The following is a 22,335-nucleotide window of genomic DNA, read 5'->3' on the forward strand; positions in this document are numbered from 1 at the left end:
GATATATATATATATATATATATATATATATATATATATATATATATATATATATATATATATATATATATATATATATATATATATATATATATATATATATATATATATATATATATATATATATATATATATATATATATATATATATATATATATATATATATATATATATATATATATATATATATATATTAAATAAAGAATTGAAGAATGATAACTATATAAAACAGGATACTCATTGAAAAGAATGCTACAAAGAACATATAAGTATATGAATAAATCAGAATCTAAGAGAGAATAATATGAAATAAGAAGTAAAGGAACTCGGTACAGTACACTGTACTGTACATCAAAAGGATTGGGTAGTATACTACTCCCACCATCACCTTTGCCATCCCCTTCTGGGGCTTACAAAAAGTTATAAATGTTATCATACCACTTTAACAAAACACAAACACATGAACCACTCCTTGGGGTTCACTCAAGACTTGGCCAAATTACGTTAAAAAAGTTGAGATGCGTTCCTACGGAAATGTTTTGGGGCCCAAAAACGTGACACAAGCACATACAGGTAGTCCCCGACTTACGACCGACTCGACTTACGTTCACCCGAACTTACGACCGCCTCAGTCGTACCAAAATGTGGTCAAATTATGTATTTTTGAGTCCCAAAGTCAGTACACAGAAAAAATTTTCATCTGTAATTCACTTTAAAATGGCTGGCAAGCTTAAAAGTGAGTGTTTTGTGGTGCTGAAAAGAAAGAGACCCAAATTTTCGATTTTCTATGTGTTGTTTAAGCATTTCCGACTTACGACCATTTCGACTTATGACCTGGATGTTGGTCCCTAACCCCGTCGTAAGTCGGGGAGTTCCTGTACATGTATGAAATTAGTAAATGGCTTTAACCACATAACAAGTAATCATTCATGATGTAACATGATAATAAAAAAAAATGGTTTTTACTTACCAGAAATGATGTTAAATGCTGAGTTAAGTGAGGTGATGTAATTTGGTCACTGCTGACTCCTTCCTTTCCCTGTGGTTCATCATCATCTTCTTGGGCTGTTGGCTGTGGTCTTGAGGCAAAGAACTTGTTCAATGTGGTCTGTCATTGACAGCGCAATTTTTCAGTGTAGTGTACAGCTCCTTATAGGCCCTCATGGAATTTTCCAATTCTCTTGCAAACTTGAGGCTGCATTTGTGTGTCTCAACGGTTTGCTTCACATCTTGCAGTTAACTAAGCACTTTGGACAAAACCTTTGTTGTCAATTCACAGGCTGTAAATGGGGACTTCTGTACAGGTATCCTCCTGTATCATTTACATAAGATCCTTGTTGGACAGATCCTCTCTGTGTGACTCTAACCACTAATCCACTTCATCGAGCCCTGCACCATTTGCCAGAGTTACAATTTCCGACTGCACTTGATGCAAGGTCTGAACCTGGAGAAAACCTTGGAAATTGTGGATGCATTCTGGCCAGATGTTCTTTCACACACCATTCATAGTTGTACATTTGACCTTATCCCATGATTTGGCAATGTTTTCTACAACATCCATGATGTTAAACTTCTTTGAGAAATCTCAGACTGATTGCTAATCCTCACCATCAATGGCCGCTATAAGTTGTCTGTCTAAAAGTCTTGCATTAGTAGTATGCCTTAAAGCTGTCAATCACACCTTGATCCATAGGCTGTAGCAAGGATGTTATGTTTTTAGGCAGGTATTCCACCCTGATATCAGTGGAAAGGTCATCAAGGTTAACTGGGTGGCTGGGAACATGATCTAGAAGTGACAAGGATTTGTTGGCAATATATTTTTGGTTTCTGGATTTACTGTACCTGCAATTTGTAAACCAATCTTGGAATAGGCTACCAGTCATTCATGCTTTCCCATTGGAGTGCCATATCATTGGTATCCTAGATTTGGCATAGTCCTTGAAAGTCCTTGGATTTTCTGAGTGGTACACAGGCAAGGTCTTTAATTTAAATCTCCTGTAACATTACCCCCAATCAGAACCGTCACACGATCATTGGAAGCATTAAAACTAGGAGCTGTTTTCTCAGTTGAAATAAATGTCCTGGCAAACATGCATTTCCAAGAGAACTTGTTGTGGTGTGTATCCATCAGCCTGAATGGTTGCCTCTAGTATTGCTGGATGATTACTAGCAGCCTCAGTATCAACACTGGCTGCTTCACCTACCACCTTAATTTTGTGTAGGTTTGAGCATTTCTTAAAATGCTCAAAGCACCCTTTGCTGGCATTTAACAGTTTTCCTCAGAACTAGCACCTTCTTCCTGGCTTAAATCTGCATACAGACTCTTGGCCTTCTCCTGAATCACTGTGGTGTTAAAGGGCACAGTTTACTCAGTTTGGTCCTCAATCCACACACTGAATAAGCATTCCATTTTTATCATAACATCACTACGATGAATATATAGTCTACAGGCTGACAATGGAGTAGCAACTTTAGCATTAGCCCTAATTTTGTCTTTGGTATCACGGATTGTTCCTACAGTGGAGGTAGCAATGCCCAAAGTTTTGGCAATGTAACACAGCTTCTCCCCCTGGCCATACCTCCTTAACACATCTAATTTTGTTTCCAAGGTAATAATACCCTTTCATGGTCTCTTAGCACCACAGCTACCACTTCCACTCATCTTGAATAAGACTGCACAGTACAATATACAGTACCTGTAATACAGCCCAGGAAAGAGAGGCACAGCTTAATATTGGCTGGAGATTCAAACAAACCAAAACCTTTGTTGTTGTGGGACTGCAGCCACCTTGTGGCTGCCACAGAGAATCTATAGGAAATTAGTTTTACAGTTTAGGTAAAAATTTCGGTTAAAAATCGGTTTTTTTTTTTAAGTTTACCAAAATTCCATAAGGGTGAGTTTTTCCCCGTAGCCCCAAATTTTGGTCATAATTTAAAAATTCCATAAGGGCAAAATTTCATAACCAGGGATTCCATAATGTGGGGGATACCTGTATTGTTTTACCAAGGAATGGGCAACTTAGTTAGGCTTTTGACAAGTGTTATTGGCAGCTGTGGAACCTAACCCTCTATCTCTCATAAACCTTTAGTCTTACTAACTGCGGATTTACATACCACTGGGTTTTCCAGGAACCTAACCCTTGCGGTTGGTAATGGGCTACTATTGTACTGTACAGTATTATTCAAGTGTAAAGTTTGGCACATGACACAGGTATACATTAAAAAATCCAAACATGCCCACTACTGGCAAGAGTGTACTTGAGGCCTGACAAGTGGTAAAGAGCAGAAAGACAATGCAACGGCACTCAACTCCAACCGTTTTCTGGTAATGGGTGGTTTTAATTACGATGATATTGACAACAATGAAAATATATACAGTACAATACACCAAAAGACCTTAATAATTGTTCAATTCATTTTGTAGAAATTTTTCTCAATTCAGTGAAAATTATTCCAGTTATGCACATACTGTTCCGTACCTCTATGTATATCATTCTTTGAATCTTATTCCCAATTATTAAAGTAAGGTAACCAAAATTTTATGGCAAATATATACACACATTTTTCCCTTTCTCTCGTCATTAATTTTTTACAGTCTTCTTATTGCTGTAAAACTTACTTATTCTCTTTACCTCTGCTCAGTTACACATTCAGGTTGATCAGTCTGTTCTCTGTTGCAACTGTCAGAGGAAACCTGCAATGTTTGGTATGGTCACACTGGATTACACCCTTCTCACATCTAACCTAGAGATTTGAATCTGCAATTGCAGTGGTAAGGGGCAAGTGCATTCTTGGTTGGGTTATTGCCAGTTGAAGATGTTGAAATCAATACCAATGGTGCTTCCAAGCCTCAGACAAGGAGAAAACAATCAGTTCACAAGGATTGGGGTTTTCTCTACCATATCCTTATCTGATAATATTCAATATTATTCCAGCTGTATTAACTCCACATTTGACAAACACACATGCCCATTTTTTAAACATTCAGTGCAGCAAGTCTGAAGAGGAATCCCAAACATCAGGTCAGTTTAAGCTGTTATTTTAGTTTGACAAATTCATTTGTCGGGTTACTTGAAAATAACCCGATGTTCAGGATTGCTCTTCGGACTTGGAGTACTGAATGTTTAAAAAATGGGCAAAAATCACTTTCAAGCCTTTTCCCACTATAGTTCTGAGTGGCTGAAATCAGAAGCAAATAGAGTACAGTCAGTTCTGCTACAACGCGATAGTTGTGTTCTTGTAAAACATCGTGTTATAGAAATTCGCGCAATAGAAATAACAGGGCTTATGGAGAAAATAGGGTTAGGTGCAGATTACTTGAAATTGAAAAAAATTTAGTAGTTAGCCTAACACAAAGGATAGCACAGTCTAAATAAATGTTACATTCATATCTAATAATGAAATCATACAGTAAATGTAACACTTTACCTTGAAAAAATATGAATGTAACTTGATGGGGGAGAAGGGTGATTTTGAGGTTGATAACATCGAGCTTCTCTTCAAGTGTTATAGCCTTTCTTTTATGATCATCACCGGGAATGCGATCACCAGAACGCTTCTTAGAGATATTCTTCTTTACCATATTCACAGTTAATACCACAAAATTGGAGAAATAGTAAGCAAAAATCGCATTGCAGCAAACAAGCGTTCGCATTTTACAAATATCTTTCCTCTATTCATAAATCGCGTTAGAGCCAATTCGCGTTGTCAAAACACGCGTTATAGCAGAACTCACTGTACAGGCATTCATTTACAGCAGTAACCAATATTTCTGCAAGAAGTCTTTATAGGTAGGAAACAAAAGAACACAAGGACCTCATTTGATATTCTGTATTTAATATTTTTTCTCAAATAAGACACTACAAACATCTACTGCATAACAAACAGGGTTAGAAAAATAGTTCAATTCCCAAAAGCAATCAGGTTATTTAAAATGAAATGGTACTAAAAAATTGTTTTCTTATTAATATTTATATGTAAGAAGCCATACCAACAGATGAACACTGTATAATCTATGAGCACTTTCACATCTTTCATAATTATCTACAAGTAACCCAGAATTGTATTGCTGAATAACTCAAACTATTCATTAGAAAAAATCTATGGACTAAATCTTCATCACAAGCAAGCAATTTTATGCTTCAGTATTTTATGTGAACATCTCACTGACCTCCAAAATTCAAATTCAGACATATTTTATATATACAGGTATATATATATATATATATATATATATATATATATATATATATATATATATATATATATATATATATATATATATATATATATATATATATATATATATATATATATATATATATAATATATAGTGTGTGTGTGAGGTAGCTACTGCCATCAACATGAAAAATGACAAACCCACAAGGCCTGATGGAATCCCAGCTGAGGTGTACAAAGCAGGAGGACCTTTGCTTACCTGCCGTCTCCACTCTCCCTTGGAGAATATATGGGAGGTGGAAATCCTACAAGATCTTAAAGATGCCTCCATCATATATACTTATAAGAAAAAGGGAGACCAGTTAGACTGTGGCAACCACTGTGGGATCTTGCTGCTGTCCGTAGATGGCAAGATTATCGCCCAAGTCCTCCCAAACAGATTTCTTCCCGAGGTGGAAAAATTCCTCCTAAAATCTCAGTGTGGCCTTTGACCATCTCACGACACCACTGACATGATCTTTGCTGCCCGCTAGATGCATGAAAAGTGCAGAGAACAGCGTCGTTACTTGTACATGGCCTTCATCAACCTTATTAAAGCCTTCCTCAGTAGTTTTGGCTGCCAACCAAAATTCACTGCCATTGTAAGGCAACTCCATGCTGGCATTATGCAGTGTTCTGCACAATGGCACCCAGTCTGAGTTCTTCTCCATCCAACAGGGGTTAAACAAAGATGTGTACTATTACGAACTTTTTCCATTTTTATGGCTGCCTTCCTTAACCACACCTCCATTATCCATCTAGGTTAATGGTACTACCCTCTAATGTTACTCACTTTCAGTATCTTGGCTCCCACCTGTCCACCACCGCAGACATTGAAGAAGAGATTCAACATCGGATCAGATGTGCATCTCAGGCCTTTGGCAGACTCTGTACTCGTGTCTTCAGCTGTAGGGAGCTGAAAATATCTACAAAGTTGCAAGTATATAGATCAGTAGTCCTCCCCACCCTGCTGTATGGCAGCAAGACATAGGTCACATACAGGATGCACCTCAAGGCACTTTTGAACTTTCACCAACGTAGTTTACATTCCATCCTCCGAGTTAGCTGGGAAGAAAAGTGAACAAATGCCAGTACAGTATTCTCAGACACCAACTGTAAGAGCATTGAGGCTACCATTATCCTTGAACAACTACGTTGGAATGGCCATGTTATCCTCATGGACGACAGTAAAATGCCAAAGCAGCTAATTTACAGTCACCTAATGAATGGTAAATGTAACGCTGGCAGACAATGGAAAAAGTATTTGGATACTTTTAAGACAAACCTAAAATAGTACCAAATTGACCCCCCCTCACCTGGGAAACAATCACTCCATACTGCAACACTTGGAGGAGCACCACACGAGAAAGTGATTAATACTTTTGAGTTAGACTGACTGCATACTGAGGCAGACAAGCGCCAGTGGAAAGACGCTGCCCCCTCCCGCACTAGATGTAGCCCTTCACACATGCAAAATCTGTGGACGGACCTGCCGGTTCCGTATCAGCCTCTCGAATCACCTCAGAGCTCACCAACGAAGGTGACATCTTTAATAACGCAGATCTTTGTATCATAGCTAGATGATTGTCATGCTTGATTCTGAGTGACAGCAAATTAGTAGGAGTAGTAGCAGCATGTGTCTGACCACAATAAGAAGTTTGTGATTTTTTATATTCAAAAGCCTGGACTAACAAAAAGACCATACAGTGGAATATATGGTATTACGCTACTATTATTTTGGAAATCAGTGCAACAGGAATTCCACCAACATTATAATCTTACTCATAATAAGTTCTTCATTTAACAATGACTTGTTACTTGTGTTTGTTTCAGAATTTACACCATTTTTAAAATTATTCATTGGTATTAAAATGTGAAATTTGATATGAACCAAGTGCCCACATAACAATCAATGTATAGTATTGCAGCATAAATCATTATGTATTTTTTAGGAAGCCTTTTGACCTTTATAGACATTTGATAATTATTCTAATTAGGTACAAGTAAATGACAGTATTAAAAAACAAAACATGATACTATACTCTCACTCGGTGAGCAGGATATTCAATTTCCATAAACTAGGGTTGTAAAGCAGTAGATTATTACCCATTCAACTGATCTGACCAGGGCTGTACTAAGAGTACAGCCTCCTAACAAACATCTTAACTTATAACACTTGACCTGAACTATATACATACAGTATATACTGTATATACCAGTGTCATGGCTAGCCATACGTTGGTCCATCCAGCCTGGACTTTCCTGTGTGCCCCCAGCAATGAGTCTTATTGAAACTAACATAAAATCAATCACCTGGTAATTTTAAGACTCAGTGTTGTCTGCTGTCATTATTACTAAGATGTTTGAGACTGAAAATATTATTCACATTCCTAATTACTGTAGTGAGGTGTGCATGTTATTTGGCCAATATTTTACAAAAATGTACAGTAAAATATTGGAGATTAAAAATTCTCCATATTCATGTGATATCCTGATTTTCAAAGGTGTGTGTGTGTGTGTGTGTGATATACAGAGGGTTCCCCGACTTATGAACACCCGCCGATACGAATGAGGTTAAACTTGAAATTTACAGTACAGTACTGTATTTAATTACCTGATGACTTATTTTTTATTTTCATTTACTGTATTTTGTTAATCTATTTCTTCTTTTGTCTTTAGTGATTTTAGGCTATGATATAGTGGGATTTTAAACATTGTTCTGTAAGTACAGTATGATATAGCATGTGTTCCGACTTACGTACAAATCTGACTTATGAACATCCCAGGGAACAGAACTCATTCGTGTGTGTATATAGTATATATATATATATATATATATATATATATATATATATATATATATATATATATATATATATATATATATATATATATATATATATATATATATATATATATACACACACACACACACACACACATTATTACCCCGCTTTACGCGGTTTCACTTTCCGCGATTTCTCATTTACGCGGTGCCTCGCCAGAACCGACTTTCACTTTCTGCATCTTCCCATATACGCGCAGAGTGTCTGGCTCGACGCTATTTTTAGATTCGACCCTCCCGCCTGCTCCCGCCTGGGCAAGCCGCGCGGTAAGGTTGCACAGTGCATGTCTCTGTTGCGTTATCAGTGATGTTATATTACGTATCGGACTGTGATTGGGCCATGCATCCTTACCTCCCTCCGCTGCTAGCTGTAATTGGTTTAAAGTAATATGACGTGTCCACCCGCGGGAGGGAGGGAGGAAAGACGACACTTGACCTAACCGCGGCAGTTTCATCCCTCCAGGCCACACCGTGTATACGTGCATCCATTGTTCTGTGAAATGGCTTCCGCCGGACCACCGCCACCAGAGAGAAACCTTTCCTTACCTGGACCCAGCCGCCCTAAGCCAAAGAAGATATGACGTTCCCTAAGCTACGAAGTGAAATACCAGATAATTCAAGATTTGGAGAAAGGAACACGTCAAGCTGATCTCGTGTGCCAGCATGGAGTCAACGAATCTACGATTCGTACTATTAAGAAGGATGCAGCCAAGATCAAAGAACACATGAGAATCACAAAGTCTGCAGGTGCTTCAATGATCAAGTACTGCCAGAACAAGGTGCTGCTAAAGGTGGAAAATTTGCTGGTGAGTCACTTGATTCGTCAGGCGCGACGCAACATGGCGGTGGACACGCGATCCGTTCAAGAGTACGCCCGTGAACTGTACGCAGCAGTGTCACGTAAGATGGGAATTGCAGAGCCCAAACCCTTCAATGCTTCCTCTGGTTGGCTGCATAGGTTTAAGAAGGGGAACAAGATCACCAACATCAACATTGGTGGTGAAGAAGCGAGTGCTGACCGTACGGCGGCTAGAGATTTTCCTCCGTTCTTACGTGAGGTTATGGAGGAAGGGCAGTACACCGACGACCAGGTGTTCAACATGGACGAATCCGGTCTCTTTTGGAAAAAGCCACCTACCAAGACCTTCGTTGTCCAGTCTGCCAGCAAGATTCGGGGCCGGAAGTTGCAAAAGGAGCGCATTACCGTCCTCTTTACTACCAATGCCTCCGGTACCTGTAAACCCAAGTTATCGGTGATTCACACAGCCCGCAAGCCGCACGCCTCCAAGAACGTGGACATGAGCAAGATTAATGTCTACTGGCTGACCGCACGTAAGGCGTGGATGTTCTCTGCTCTGTCACTCTCCTGGTTTGATAACTGTTTCGTTCCCGACATGAAGAAATTCTGCGAGCAACAGAATGTTCCATTCAACTTTCTGTTGCTCCTTGACAACGCACCAGGACACTCGCCACTACTTATGGATCGTCACCCCGACATAAAAGTGGTCTTCCTTCCTCCCAACACTACGTCATTAATCCAGCCCATGGACCAGGAGTTGATCTGCAATGTGAAAGCTTCATACTCTGCAAAAAAATTTAAGCTCCTGAACGACTGTACCAACACCAAGGATGAGTTGCGTAACCTGGGTGACACTGATAGCGAGAGCAAAAGCGACAAGGACGAGGACATGGAACAACAGGTGGTGAATCAAGAAGTTCTCATCAAACAGTTTTGGACAAAATTTAACGTCAAACAAGCTGTGGACTTCTTGGTGGAGGCATGGGATCAGCTGTCTATAGCTACGATTCGTCACCCATGGAGGCATATGTTGCATGGTATACCAGGTGAGAGGCGGAGTCAACCTGTGACTGGTGAGTTTCAGTCTGTGACAGTGGCATTGGACCTTGCAAGAGAAGCTGCGCACAGTATTACAGCTGAAGGCTTCTCCGAGACCACCAACGAAGACATCCTGGAGGTGATCAGAGATCCTGAAATGAGTGCCGACGAGATGTTGGAAGATGATCACGTCAGTGAAGAGTAAGATGGTGCATCAATCCCAGAACACAAGTTAACGCATAGTAATATTAAGGGTGCCATCGAGTGTGCAGAGAAATTGAAGCTCTTCCTTTCCAAAGACCATGACGATGACCGCTATGAAGTCTTCCATACCCGGCTGGTGCAGGCTATGGAGCCATACATCAAGGTGTATCAAGACAACATCAACACTAGCCGTCAAAAAAGCATTACCGAGTTCCTCGCCCGCAACCCACCACAGCCAGTCCGAGCCAGTGATAGTGACAGTGAAGGTGACTTTGAGGGATTTGTCAGGGAGGCCCTGACAACTATGACGGATAGTGATGGTGATTCACCTGAGGGCCAGTAATCTGCCCTCTGCCTCGGAACCAGCCTCCATCCCCGTATGCCGACCCATCTCTTCTACTAACGTAAGTGATAAACCTAACCTTTAGTTTTCCTAACCTAACCTTTATTTTTCCTAACTTAACCTTTATTTTTCCTAACCTAACCTCTTCTACATTGATTGTGTGTGCATACCATCATAAAGTTAAGATAATATTTTTACTACAACATAGCTTTGTGTGTCAAAAAGTGGAGTTTGGGGGTCGGGCCAGTCTCTATTGGAATTAATCCCATATGTTCTGTTGTTCACTTTATGCGGATTTCACTTTCCGCGGTACCCTGTGGGTTCAATTGACTGCGTAAATCGGGGTACCACTGTATATATATATATATATATATATATATATATATATATATATATATATATATATATATATATATATATATATATATATATATATATATATATATATATATATATATATATATATATATATATATACTGTATATATATATATATATATATATATTTCGTATATATATATATATACTGTATATATATATATATACTGTATATATATATATATATATATATATATATATATATATATATATATATATATATATATATATATATATATATATATATATATATATATATATATATATATATATATATATATGCTGATAACCACAAGGAAAGAAGAAAACACGAAGTTCCCAAGCGCTTTCGTGTAATTCACATCTTCAGGGGTGAGTACAGACTAAAGAGAGTAATACAAATCAAGGTGTATATATACAGAGGAGGGTGAGACCAGGTCCACAATGGTCAGGTATTAGGTAATGACCCTACTAATCTTTAAATAGCACACAACGGTTGGTGGTCAGGTCAAATGGTCAAGTGACCCGGCCTTCTCACCTGATCACAAATCTTCTTAATTACAAAATTGTCCAGCTTGTACATGCCGTTACTCAAATTCATGTTGAATGCTCGGTATGTTTAAAGACTGATTCTTTATGATGTTCCTACTATCAATTGAATTACATGGTAATATTGAGGAGGCATTATCCTAGTCAATGCAATGCTTGTTATCCCTCAAATGAACAAACAGAGCATTGGATTCCTGGCCTGTCCTAACACTGTATTTGTGTTGTTTAATTCTAGTTGCAAGATCTTTACCTGTCTGGCCTAAGTAAAACATATTACATTCCTTTGCAACTAGAATTAAACAACACAAATACAGTGTTAGGACAGGCCAGGAATCCAATGCTCTGTTTGTTCATTTGAGGGATAACAAGCATTGCATTGACTGGGATAATGCCTCCTCAATATTACCATGTAATTCAATTGATAGTAGGAACATCATAGAATCTAGTCTTATTAAACATACTGAAGCATTCAACATGAATTTGAGTAACGGCATGTACAAGCTGGACAATTTTGTAATTAAGAAGATTTGTGATCAGGTGAGAAGGCCGGGTCACTTGACCATCTGACCTGACCACCAACCGTTGTGTGCTATTTAAAGATTAGTAGGGTCATTACCTAATACCTGACCATTGTGGACCTGGTCTCACCCTCCTCTGTATATATACACCTTGATTTGTATTACTCTCTCTAGTCTGTACTCACCCCTGAAGATGTGAATTACACGAAAGCGCTTGGGAACTTCGTGTTTTCTTCTTTCCTTGTGGTTATCAGCATATACCTAGATCACGCGCACCTACAGTGATTTACTTGCATATATATATATATATATATACACACACACACTCCTCGACTTATGACAAACCGGACATACGACCGCCGCAGTCGTATAATATAATTTTCAAAATACATGTTTTCGAGTCCCAACGTTAGTGATCGCGCTGTGTACTGACACAAAATTTTCGTTTGTAATTCCCTTTAAAATGGCTGGCAAGAGTAAAAGTGGTGCTGAGAAGAAAAAGAGACACAAGTTGCGGATATCGAAATTGCGAATATGGAGCAATTTCTCCCATAAGAAATAATGTAAATTGGGGGGACACGCATCGCAGTGGTCACAGATGTCAGATTTTAACACTTGTTTTACTCAATACATTTAGAACATAAAATAAATAAAGAAACAAGGGCATAATATCAAATAAACATCAATAACAAACACCGAGTTTAATAGGCGTAAATGTTTACAAATACAGTATATATGGGTACTTTACATGTGTTTGAATGTTTATATGCATAGGCGTGTGAGGTAAGCTTTAAACGTAGGCATCACGGAACTTCGTCACCCTGTAGCCGTCAATGTTGTTGCAGACCCGGCCATCTCCTTAATCTTGTCGGCGCTTTTAACTATACAGTGGTCCCTCGGTTAACGAGTTACCTCCCATAAGATTCTTAAATTCGGTTAACGAGCAACCCCTCGCTTAACGAGTTTCTTACGAGCCGACCTCAACAAGTTTTGGCTTGCACTGGGTGGTCAACCAGCTGTAGTATTAGTCCGCCAATACATTAATCGGTTCTAGGGCTTAAATTCCTTACTATTTTAGTAAATATCAAGAAGTTTATACTATTCAATAATTTTGAAAGTTTAATATTCAATTTTTTAGTCATTTTAACAATTATTGAACATAATTGAAGGTAAAGTGACTAGTTTAATGCGCGGCATCCAGCCTCTTAACACAGCAAACAGGCGTTAGTCTCTCTCTGTTTTCACTGGAGGTAACATCTTGCTTGAGACTCTCTTCAACTAAATGCTTTTTTCTGTGTTTCCAAGCAAATTATTGGTCATTTTGAAATTTATTTTACATATTGACAACATATAGCGCAGTGCAGTGTTATTTTAAAGAAAATATTCTTTATTTACAACAAATTTAACTTTAAAAAAGCATGTGTTGACATTGTTTGAATCCAGCATGGGGCCTAAGAGATCAAGAAAAGCGATTTCAATCCAAACCAAGCAGGAAATCATAAAAAAACATGAACAAGGTATTAGAACAAATGCGCTATGCAAAGAATATGGCATGTCGACATCAACTGTGTCGACAATTCTTGCACAGAAAGACAAGTTTAAAGGAGTGAGAGACAAATCTACAAGTGTTTAAAAGTAGATCCCTAATTGCAGAAACTGAGAGGTTACTTATCATTTGGATTAGGGAAAAACAGATGAAAGGTGATTCAGTTTCTACTGAATTCATTTGTGAAAGAGCCAGGGAGATTTACGAACATTTAAAGACAGATCAACCTGGTTCTTCAGGCACAGAATTTGAAGATTTTCGGGCCAGCAAAGGCTGGTTCGAAAAATTTAAGAAAAGAAGTGACATTTTCAGTGTTGTTAGGCATGGTGAAGCTGCTAGTGCTGATAAGGAAGGGGCAGCAAAGTTTTTAGGTGAATTTAAAGAACTGATGGAAGAAGAAAATTATCTTCCACAGCAAGTGTTCAATGTGGACGAAACTGGGCTGTTCTGGAAAAAGATGCCCAAAAGAACATTCATCACCAGAGATGAAGCCTCTTTACCTGGGCATAAACCCATGAAAGACCGTCTCACTCTATTGCTTGGTGCCAATGCTTCAGGGGATTTCCGACTGAAGCCTATGCTTGTCTACCACTCTGAAAACCCCAGGGTGTTCAAGCAACAGAAAGTGGTAAGAACAAAGCTTGGAGTTTATTGGAAGTCCAACCGTAAGGCATGGGTGACAAGACAGCTCTTTAATGAATGGGCTGTTGATGTGTTTTGCCCTTCTGTCAAGAGCTACCTAACCACCAATAAACTCCCTTTAAAGGCTCTTCTCCTCATGGATAATGCTCCTGGTCATGATCCTGACCTTGCCAGCAATTTGGAGTATCAATTTGACTTTGTGAAAGTGTTGTTTTTGCCTCCAAACACTACATCAATCATACAGCTAATGGACCAGAATGTGATCAGCAACTTCAAGAAGTTGTACATGAAGAAAATGTTTAGGAGATGTCATCAGGCAACTTCCAATGATCCTGAACTAACACTGAAACAGTTCTGGAAGACACAATTCAACATCCTGGAGGCTGTAAAATTGATTGTGTCATCATGGCAAGAAGTCTCCACTAGATCCCTCAATTCTTCATGGAAAGCTCTGTGGCCATCAGTAGCCCATGATTTTGAGGGATTTGAGGAAGAAACAGAGTTGGACCAGGAGTTTGTGTCCATTGGTCGTCATTGGGCCTTGAAGTGGAGGAGGAGGATGTGGAAGAGCTTGTGATGTCTCATGAGGAGGAACTTACTCCTGATGACTTTAAGCAACTGGATGAGATGTTACAGGTAGAGGCTGACAGTGGTGAGGAGGAAATTGAAAGTGATGACCATATGTCGGCTAAACAGTTGAAAGATGTGATTTACTACTGGGAGAAGTTCAGGGAACTGGCCCAAGCACCCCTGTTGAGGACTCAGTGGTCTCCTTTAAACATAAGTTAATGGTGAGGAGGACAGATGCCCCACAGACCTGAATTGACCACTTTCTTCAGTAAAGGCAGAGGAACAAGATGCTATCTCAGCCTTCCACTTCAGAAAGGAGTGAGGATGTTCATGGAGAATCTGTCAGTCAGAGTTCTAACATTTTCATGGAAGGTGGCTCTGCCCAAGAAGCAGTAAAATGCGCTTCTCCCTCCTCACTTCTTCTCTTCTCCTTCTCCTCCTCACCTCCACTTCAAATTCATCATCATCATCATCATATCATCCAGGGCCTTCTACATACACACCTCAAAGTAAGTGAACTTTTCTACCTTTTTTGTTGAGTTTAGGCAATTTTCGGTGAGCTGGAACCAATTCCCCAAAAACCCATTGAAACAATAGTTTGAATGTAACGAGATTTTTGGTTAACTAGCAACCTGCTAGAACGGTTGTTTCGTTAACTGAGGGACCACTGTAGAAGCAAGAATGCACCGTAGAGGGAGCCAAGTCGGTACACACCCAATCACTGACGTTCCTTCTCCGTCTTTTTACGATATCCAATTTCACGTCCAACGTAACTACCACACGTGATATCTTAGCAACATTGCTTGGAGTTTTAGTAGCTGATCGTTTAGGCATTGCGAGATCACATAAACAAATTGTGAGATCACACAAAACACTGCGCCAGCACGTGTGGGAATTAAGCCAGGCGTGTAGGCGGAGGAATACATACACATGCTGTCTACGCTACGGTTGGGCGGTGGTTCAAAATTATTCCTCTTAAATTTCTTGAATAAGCAGGGCAACCATTGCAAATAGTGGAAATGGGTAACAATAAATTGATTGCGGATAGCAGAGTTCACGAATACGAGGCTATGAATAACAGGGTTTGCCTATATATATATATATATATATATATATATATATATATATATATATATATATATATATATATATATATATATATATATATATATATATATATATATATATATATATATATATATATATATATATATATATATACACACACTACCTGGTGCTTACAAATTATTATCTCGATTTTAAAACATTGGGGGGAGGAGATGGGGACTACATTGAAAAGCAAGATATGTAATATTGAGTTACTTATTTCTTCCCCAGTGGCTGGTTTATTCACCCGATCTAAGCCCTGACTCTTTTCTCTGTTGTCTACTGGTATGTGGGATTACCAGTACATTATGTCAAAAACAGTTTTTATTCCCCCAATGCCAGCATATTTGGGAAATTTGATGAAAGGATATGTGGGGCTGTTAGAAAAATTCAGTATGACATGCTTCAAAATGACTGGAGGGAGACTGAATACTACTTCAATGTCTATATGTTAATATAAAAAAAATTACTTGTTCTTAATTAATATATTATTATTTTTTGCTAAGCTTTAATAGTTTTTACATAAGAAATTTTAAAATCGTTACAATAATTTGTAATCACTCAATACATATAAAATGAATACAGTACTGTATAACTATTCTTGGCATGTGAAGGCAAGTTTAAATAAATCATAGAGCACCATCTTGCTAACTCAGAAATAATGCTAGAAAAGCAAAAAGCTGCAGATACATGAGATTTCTTTAATAATAATTATAATAATAATAAAGACTTTAAACAACTACACAGAATAAAGAAGACAGCTAAAGTGAAATACATAACCTGTGTGGAGGTTAGATGAAATGCTTGACACAGTTGTGTTAAAATGTACCTACTGTATGTATGAATGATAATGGTTGACTATTTTACATACTGAAATGGCATGAATATTAGTATCTCTGTACCTTTTATACTTTATACTGTACATAATAAAAAATATATTTTATTTTTTTTTGCTAATTTTCAGTACACTTTTCTGGTTTATGCTTTGATTTAATGCAAGAAACTAATGATCTGAACTGTGCGTTTGTATTATAAAATTTGGCATGGAATAAAATTATATATGTAGGTTATTCTTGGCACTCAAAAAGCCATATCATTAAACAATTAAAATAATAAATATCTGAAATGAAGGAATGTCGAACAAAAATGCAACAGTGACATTTTCACCAATACCTTGTAATATCATGATAATATTCACTTTTTGTCATGTAGCAACTTCTACATAATGAACAGTTTAATGAAGATATGTAAGAGCACAAATCATCTACTTTACTGTTGGACTGAGACAAATAGCACTTCAGTTCATTGTAGGTGCCCCCCCCTCCCCTTAACAGTTCTGTTGGCTAGCTATAATATTTTGAATTGCACCTTAACAATCTTTAAAATATTCCTACAAGAAAGGTCAAATTGCACTAATGGATATTCCCAAAACTTCATAATTCTATTAATAAAGAAAATTTTCCTTAAAATTAAATACTGTACTCAAATTTTCCCAGATATCTTAGCACACTATTTAAAATATTAATTCTATGTATTTTTTTTTGTTTTACACAAGTGAAGCACACAATTATCAGGAAACCTTAACAGTTTACCTCACTTCTACACGGAAATGCTCTACTACAAGAAAAATCAACATCTAAAACTAAAAAAATCATGTAAGCTAAATTTTTGCATGGTTTTAAAATCTGAATCTCTGAAAACTAAAAGTAGTCTGCAAAATTAAGTGCTTCCTAAGTTTACACTTGTATGTATATGACAGGTCTGAATATTAACACATGCATCCCATTTTTATTTTTTTGCTTCAAACCCTAGCAAACTACAAGCTTATCTTAGAGTTGGTAAAACTCCTATACTGTAGCACAACCTAAAGGGAATCTAACAGAGTGCACTGAGCTTATATAAGAAAATATGATTTTCTTTTATTTTACAATGAAGTAATAATAATAAAAAAAATCCAATTTAAATTGTTGGGTTCCTCACAGAGGTTTCTTCAATGCACATGTATTCTATATAATATATTTTCAGTTATGAAAAAAGTTACAATCCCAATGGTAAACACTAACTGATGCACAAATATACACTATTTGATACAGTTTTGGGTTATATACAAAATATATTTTGTACAGATAAAAAGTACAACCAAATATTTTTCATTATAAGCATAATTTGGCCAATAACTGCACAAAAAAGCATTCTCTTCCATCACAAAAATAGATAAAGAGCATCTCCAATGTTCAATTACTTTACATGTGTTAAAAGGGGCCTTTGGAACAAGGTACCACTGAGAATCATATCTCAAATGTCACCGGGGTATTAGTCCTGGAGGCAACACTACCTTTTACTCAACCTAGCTTAATGTGTTACACTTAACACCAAGTACAATAGGAAACCTTGGGATCTAAATTCTCAGAGTTGTGTTACATTTGCAGAAAAGGTTCACTATAACTTTTAAAAATTTAATACAGTATTTGAAAGTAAAATAGCAAATCATTAACTGCCCACCTATAGCAGCCCCAATAAAACTTATTCTATAATCACGGTAACCTTGTCGTAACTATCATTCACACTGTATCAGTACCTGTATGGTATAATATTCCAGCTCACTTATATCCAGGCATCAACAGGTTCACAGCTTTAAAATAACATCCAGAATAAGTGTAGACATTTCAGCTTAAGTTCTCTGGCCTATATGTAATTTGTACACCAACATAAGGGCATGGCACAACACTTACCTATCATACATCAGGCACACTTAGATCTGGCTCCTATTCAAGCTTAAATATCTTAAGGAAACATAAAAGTTCAAACATTTCCCAAAACCTGCAAGATTTAGAGTATTAAAAAAATTATCATAATTTCTAATGCATTATAGAGCCGTGCTTTCTTATTGTGTCTATGGGAAATTAACATTTGTACAATTTTTTTAAAACTCAGATTAATATAACACTGTTACAACAAGGGATTGAAATTCATTCATCAGGAATGTGGCGGGAGCGGCATAGTGATGGCACTTCGACCAGTTACTCTCTTTCCCTCCTCATCCCAACCTGATCGGACACATGTACCCGTCACTGGGTGGGTCATCTGGAAGAGTTCTAATTACTTTGTATGTGCTTTCTCTTTCCGATTGTAAACCTGTAATTTGAGTTTGAGAGGATTTTTTCTTGTTGTTAACATCTCGACTCTTATCTGATCTGCTTCTCTCTGAGGTGTCACTCACAACAGGTTCAGGACTAGTGACTCTACTTCTAGACTTGCGTGTCTTGAGACTTCTACCTGGCTCTCTATTTGAAGGACTATGCGATTTCTGCTTCTTAAGCCCACCACTTTTCTTTCTAATTCATTTCGATTGACACCACGGCCAGATCGTTTAAAATTTGTACCTAGAGCACTTTTGCCTCCTTTACCTTCAATTGATGAAGCTTTTCTCAACTCTGGGGGAGCAGATCGTGACACTTTGCTCTCCCCTCTAACCCTACTCTCTGACAACCTCAAATGACCAAGACTTGGAAGTACCTTTGGCAGCCTTGGTAGCCCGAGCTCTGCTGAAGAACTTTTTTCTCGGGAGTGGAAGGACTGGACAAGATTTTATCCTCTTTGTCACTTGAGTTGAATGGGGCATCCGGCTCTTTATCATTACAGGAGTTGGTGGGGGGAGCTTTGCACTTGCTGGATGTGTCGGAGTGGGCGGTGGTGTTCTCGGTGGAGCCAGCCTGATGGAAGAGCTTGAGATTTCTTGATAGCGCCTTTGTTGCAGGTGGAGATGCTGGTGGTGTTGGCGTTGGAGGAAGATGCTGATGATGGTGATGATGTATTCTCGTTGATTTTACTGTTCTTGTTTTTCGAGGTGGGCAGTATTGGTAGTCATCTGACGAGGGCAGCCAGGAACGGCTGGTGAGTGTATTTGAGTTTCGGCTGTGGATCAGAATGATATGCGATGAAATATAGATTGATTAATGTTAAAAGAACATATAAATCAGTATCTATATGCTAATATACCACAGTGTATCTCAAATAAACACACACACACAAAACAATCACTGCCACTCTCACTAAGCACAATATACTCTAATATGCAAAATAAATTACTAGTGATATCCCCGTTAGCCGGAACAATTGGTGCAGAGCATTTCCGTAATGAAATATTTCCGGGTAACAAGACGACTTTCTCAAACCCGGAAAAATTCCTTATCCCTGGAACCTTTTCCGGTTACTGGGAAAAGTTTGCGAGTGTTAAAACTACACCTCTTGCGCAGTCGCACACTAGCCCACTTTCCCAGAATGTTTCTGGGTGCTGGAGATGTTTTCCTTGAATCTAAACTACTAGAATCCATAAATACAGTTCTAAATAAGTTATAAACTTGATTTCTATACTACTGTATAATAATCCAGAATAGTTTATCAAAAAGTTTGGTTAAATAAATATATTTAAAATTAAAATCAATAGGATATGGGCATGAATGAAGCGGTGTGTTACAGCAAAGATTGTTATTTTCCACTCCCATGAAGCTATGGGGGGATTAGTGGGTCTCATGTAACTGACCTGACCTGATGCAACGGCCAGGTGGATTTAGGATGGGGGATTAACGGTCTCATATTACTGACCTGATGGAATGTCAGGTCACCCTTTCTTGGGTGGACGATTAGTGGGTTTCATGACCTGAAGATGTCTTGAATAAATATGAAATCTTAAGTATTTTTAGAGAGATTGTGGTAAGTACAGATATAAGTATAAATGAGCAATGTTGTATCCCTTCAACATTACATTACATAACATAACATTTTAAAATATGGAGTGAGAAAGCAGAAAGGTGTGGGTAAATAGAGAGGAGTGAAAATGAGTGTTGCCAAGCGCTCCTCAACAGCTGATATTTAACTGTACTACCATGCAGTCACACACACGCAGATGTGTCTTAATTCCCTTGCTGGGGTGTGTGGTGGTGTTGGAAAGTGTGTGTGTGGGTGGTGTTGGTGTGTTGACAGAAGCAAACCTTTTTGGGGGATAGGGGGTCACTTGGTCAGCCCCCCCCCCACCCACTCAAGCGGCTGTGATGTGATAGGGAGATGAATTTGATACCATAATGATCCTTAATACATTCTCTACAAAACGTTTCCAATAAGATATCCTTAAACAAAATATTTCTATATGATATGGTGATGGGAATTCCATTGTTTTATATATAAAAAAAAAAAAAAAAAAAAGAAATGTTGATACGGACTCGGTAAACTCAGTTCAAATTTTGGTGAACCCCCATTTTTTTTATCAAAATAATCATGAAAACTTTCTCTTAAACATTGGTTAAATAAACATATCTTAAAAAACAAAAGCTCTATAATCTCGGACGTAATAGAGCTGTGTTATATATATCTTCTTCACCACTGATTGGCTCATTAGCCGCTTGGGCAATCGGTCACGTCTCTGTTACACACTGTTGGCAAGTGTTCTTGTGTACTGTTTTATTGTACTCCAGCAGATCCTGTCATCTTTAGCCTAGAATAGGCAGACACTTCACTCAATTGACTGTAATACATAACTAATCATAACATTGAAGGTTGGGTGGGTGATTATTGTGTCACGTTATTAACCTGACCTGATGCAACGTCAGATCACCCATTGTTAGGTGGGGGATTAGTGGGTCTTATGACCTGAAGATGTCTTGAATGAAATTTTTTACCTATGAGGAATATACATAATACTATACAGTATTACCGCTTTGGTTTTCTTTTTCATGATTTCTCATTTCTGCGGTACCTTGCCAGAACCAGACTTTCACTTTCATGGTGCATCTACTCATATATGTAGAATATAATTTACATTGCTGGAATTCTTACAATATGATGATCATTTTGAATATAAACATCATGGATTTTGCATTAGACATACAAATTTTAGATCTTATGTAATAATTTGGTTTACACAAAGCAAATATTTTATCTTTTGTGCAAAATATATGAAGTCTACATTCAAAATATTCCCTGACCTGCAAGGAATCCAGAAATGTCAATTATATTATCCTAACTTTAGTCTGAGTTATTATTTATTACTAAAAATGTAAATATACTATTTTCTCCCAAAACTTCTCTGGTAGGGAGGGAAGGTGGGGGTGGGGGGGAGGGAGGGACCGACCGACCCAGCTAGGGCGGAGTATTTTGATTGACAGAGAGTGTCCTTGAAGAATATTTCTTTGTTTATTTACTAAAGATATATGTTTTAGCTCATAAAATTCATACAAATTACCCGGCCAGAATATAATTTACATTGCTGGAATTCTTACAATATAATGATCATTTTGAATATAAACATCATGGATTTTGCATTAGACATACAAACTTTAGATCTAATGTAATAATTTGGTTTACACAAAGCAAGTATTTTATCTTTTGTGCAAAATATATGAAGTTTACATTCAAAATATTCCCTGACCTGCAAGGAATCCAGAAATGTCAATTATATTATCCTAACTTTAGTCTGAGGTATTATTTATTACTAAAAGTTAAAATCTAGTTTTTCACCCAACATTTCTCTGGTAGGGAGGGAAAGTTGGGGGTGGGGGGAGGGTTGGGACCGACCGACCATCTGGCACGGTTGGAAGAGGGGGG

At 37.7% G+C, this 22,335-nt stretch overlaps 1 protein-coding gene across 1 annotated transcript in view; it reads right to left on the minus strand.

Annotated features, from left to right (window-relative positions):
• Positions 1-17,511: 17,511 nt before the first annotated feature.
• LOC121870336 (dual specificity protein phosphatase CDC14A-like) overlaps positions 17,512-22,335 on the minus strand; it is a 51,492-nt gene continuing 46,668 nt past the window's right edge. Inside the window, exon 11 of the mRNA XM_042372118.1 lies at positions 17,512-19,650. Coding sequence (XP_042228052.1) covers positions 19,227-19,650 — 424 coding nt within the window. The 3' untranslated portion in view covers positions 17,512-19,226. The remainder of the gene's footprint in view (positions 19,651-22,335) is intronic.

Source organism: Homarus americanus, unplaced genomic scaffold (genome assembly GCF_018991925.1).
Source record: "Homarus americanus isolate GMGI-L3 unplaced genomic scaffold, GMGI_Hamer_2.0 scaffold40856, whole genome shotgun sequence".
NCBI lineage: Eukaryota > Metazoa > Arthropoda > Malacostraca > Decapoda > Nephropidae > Homarus > Homarus americanus.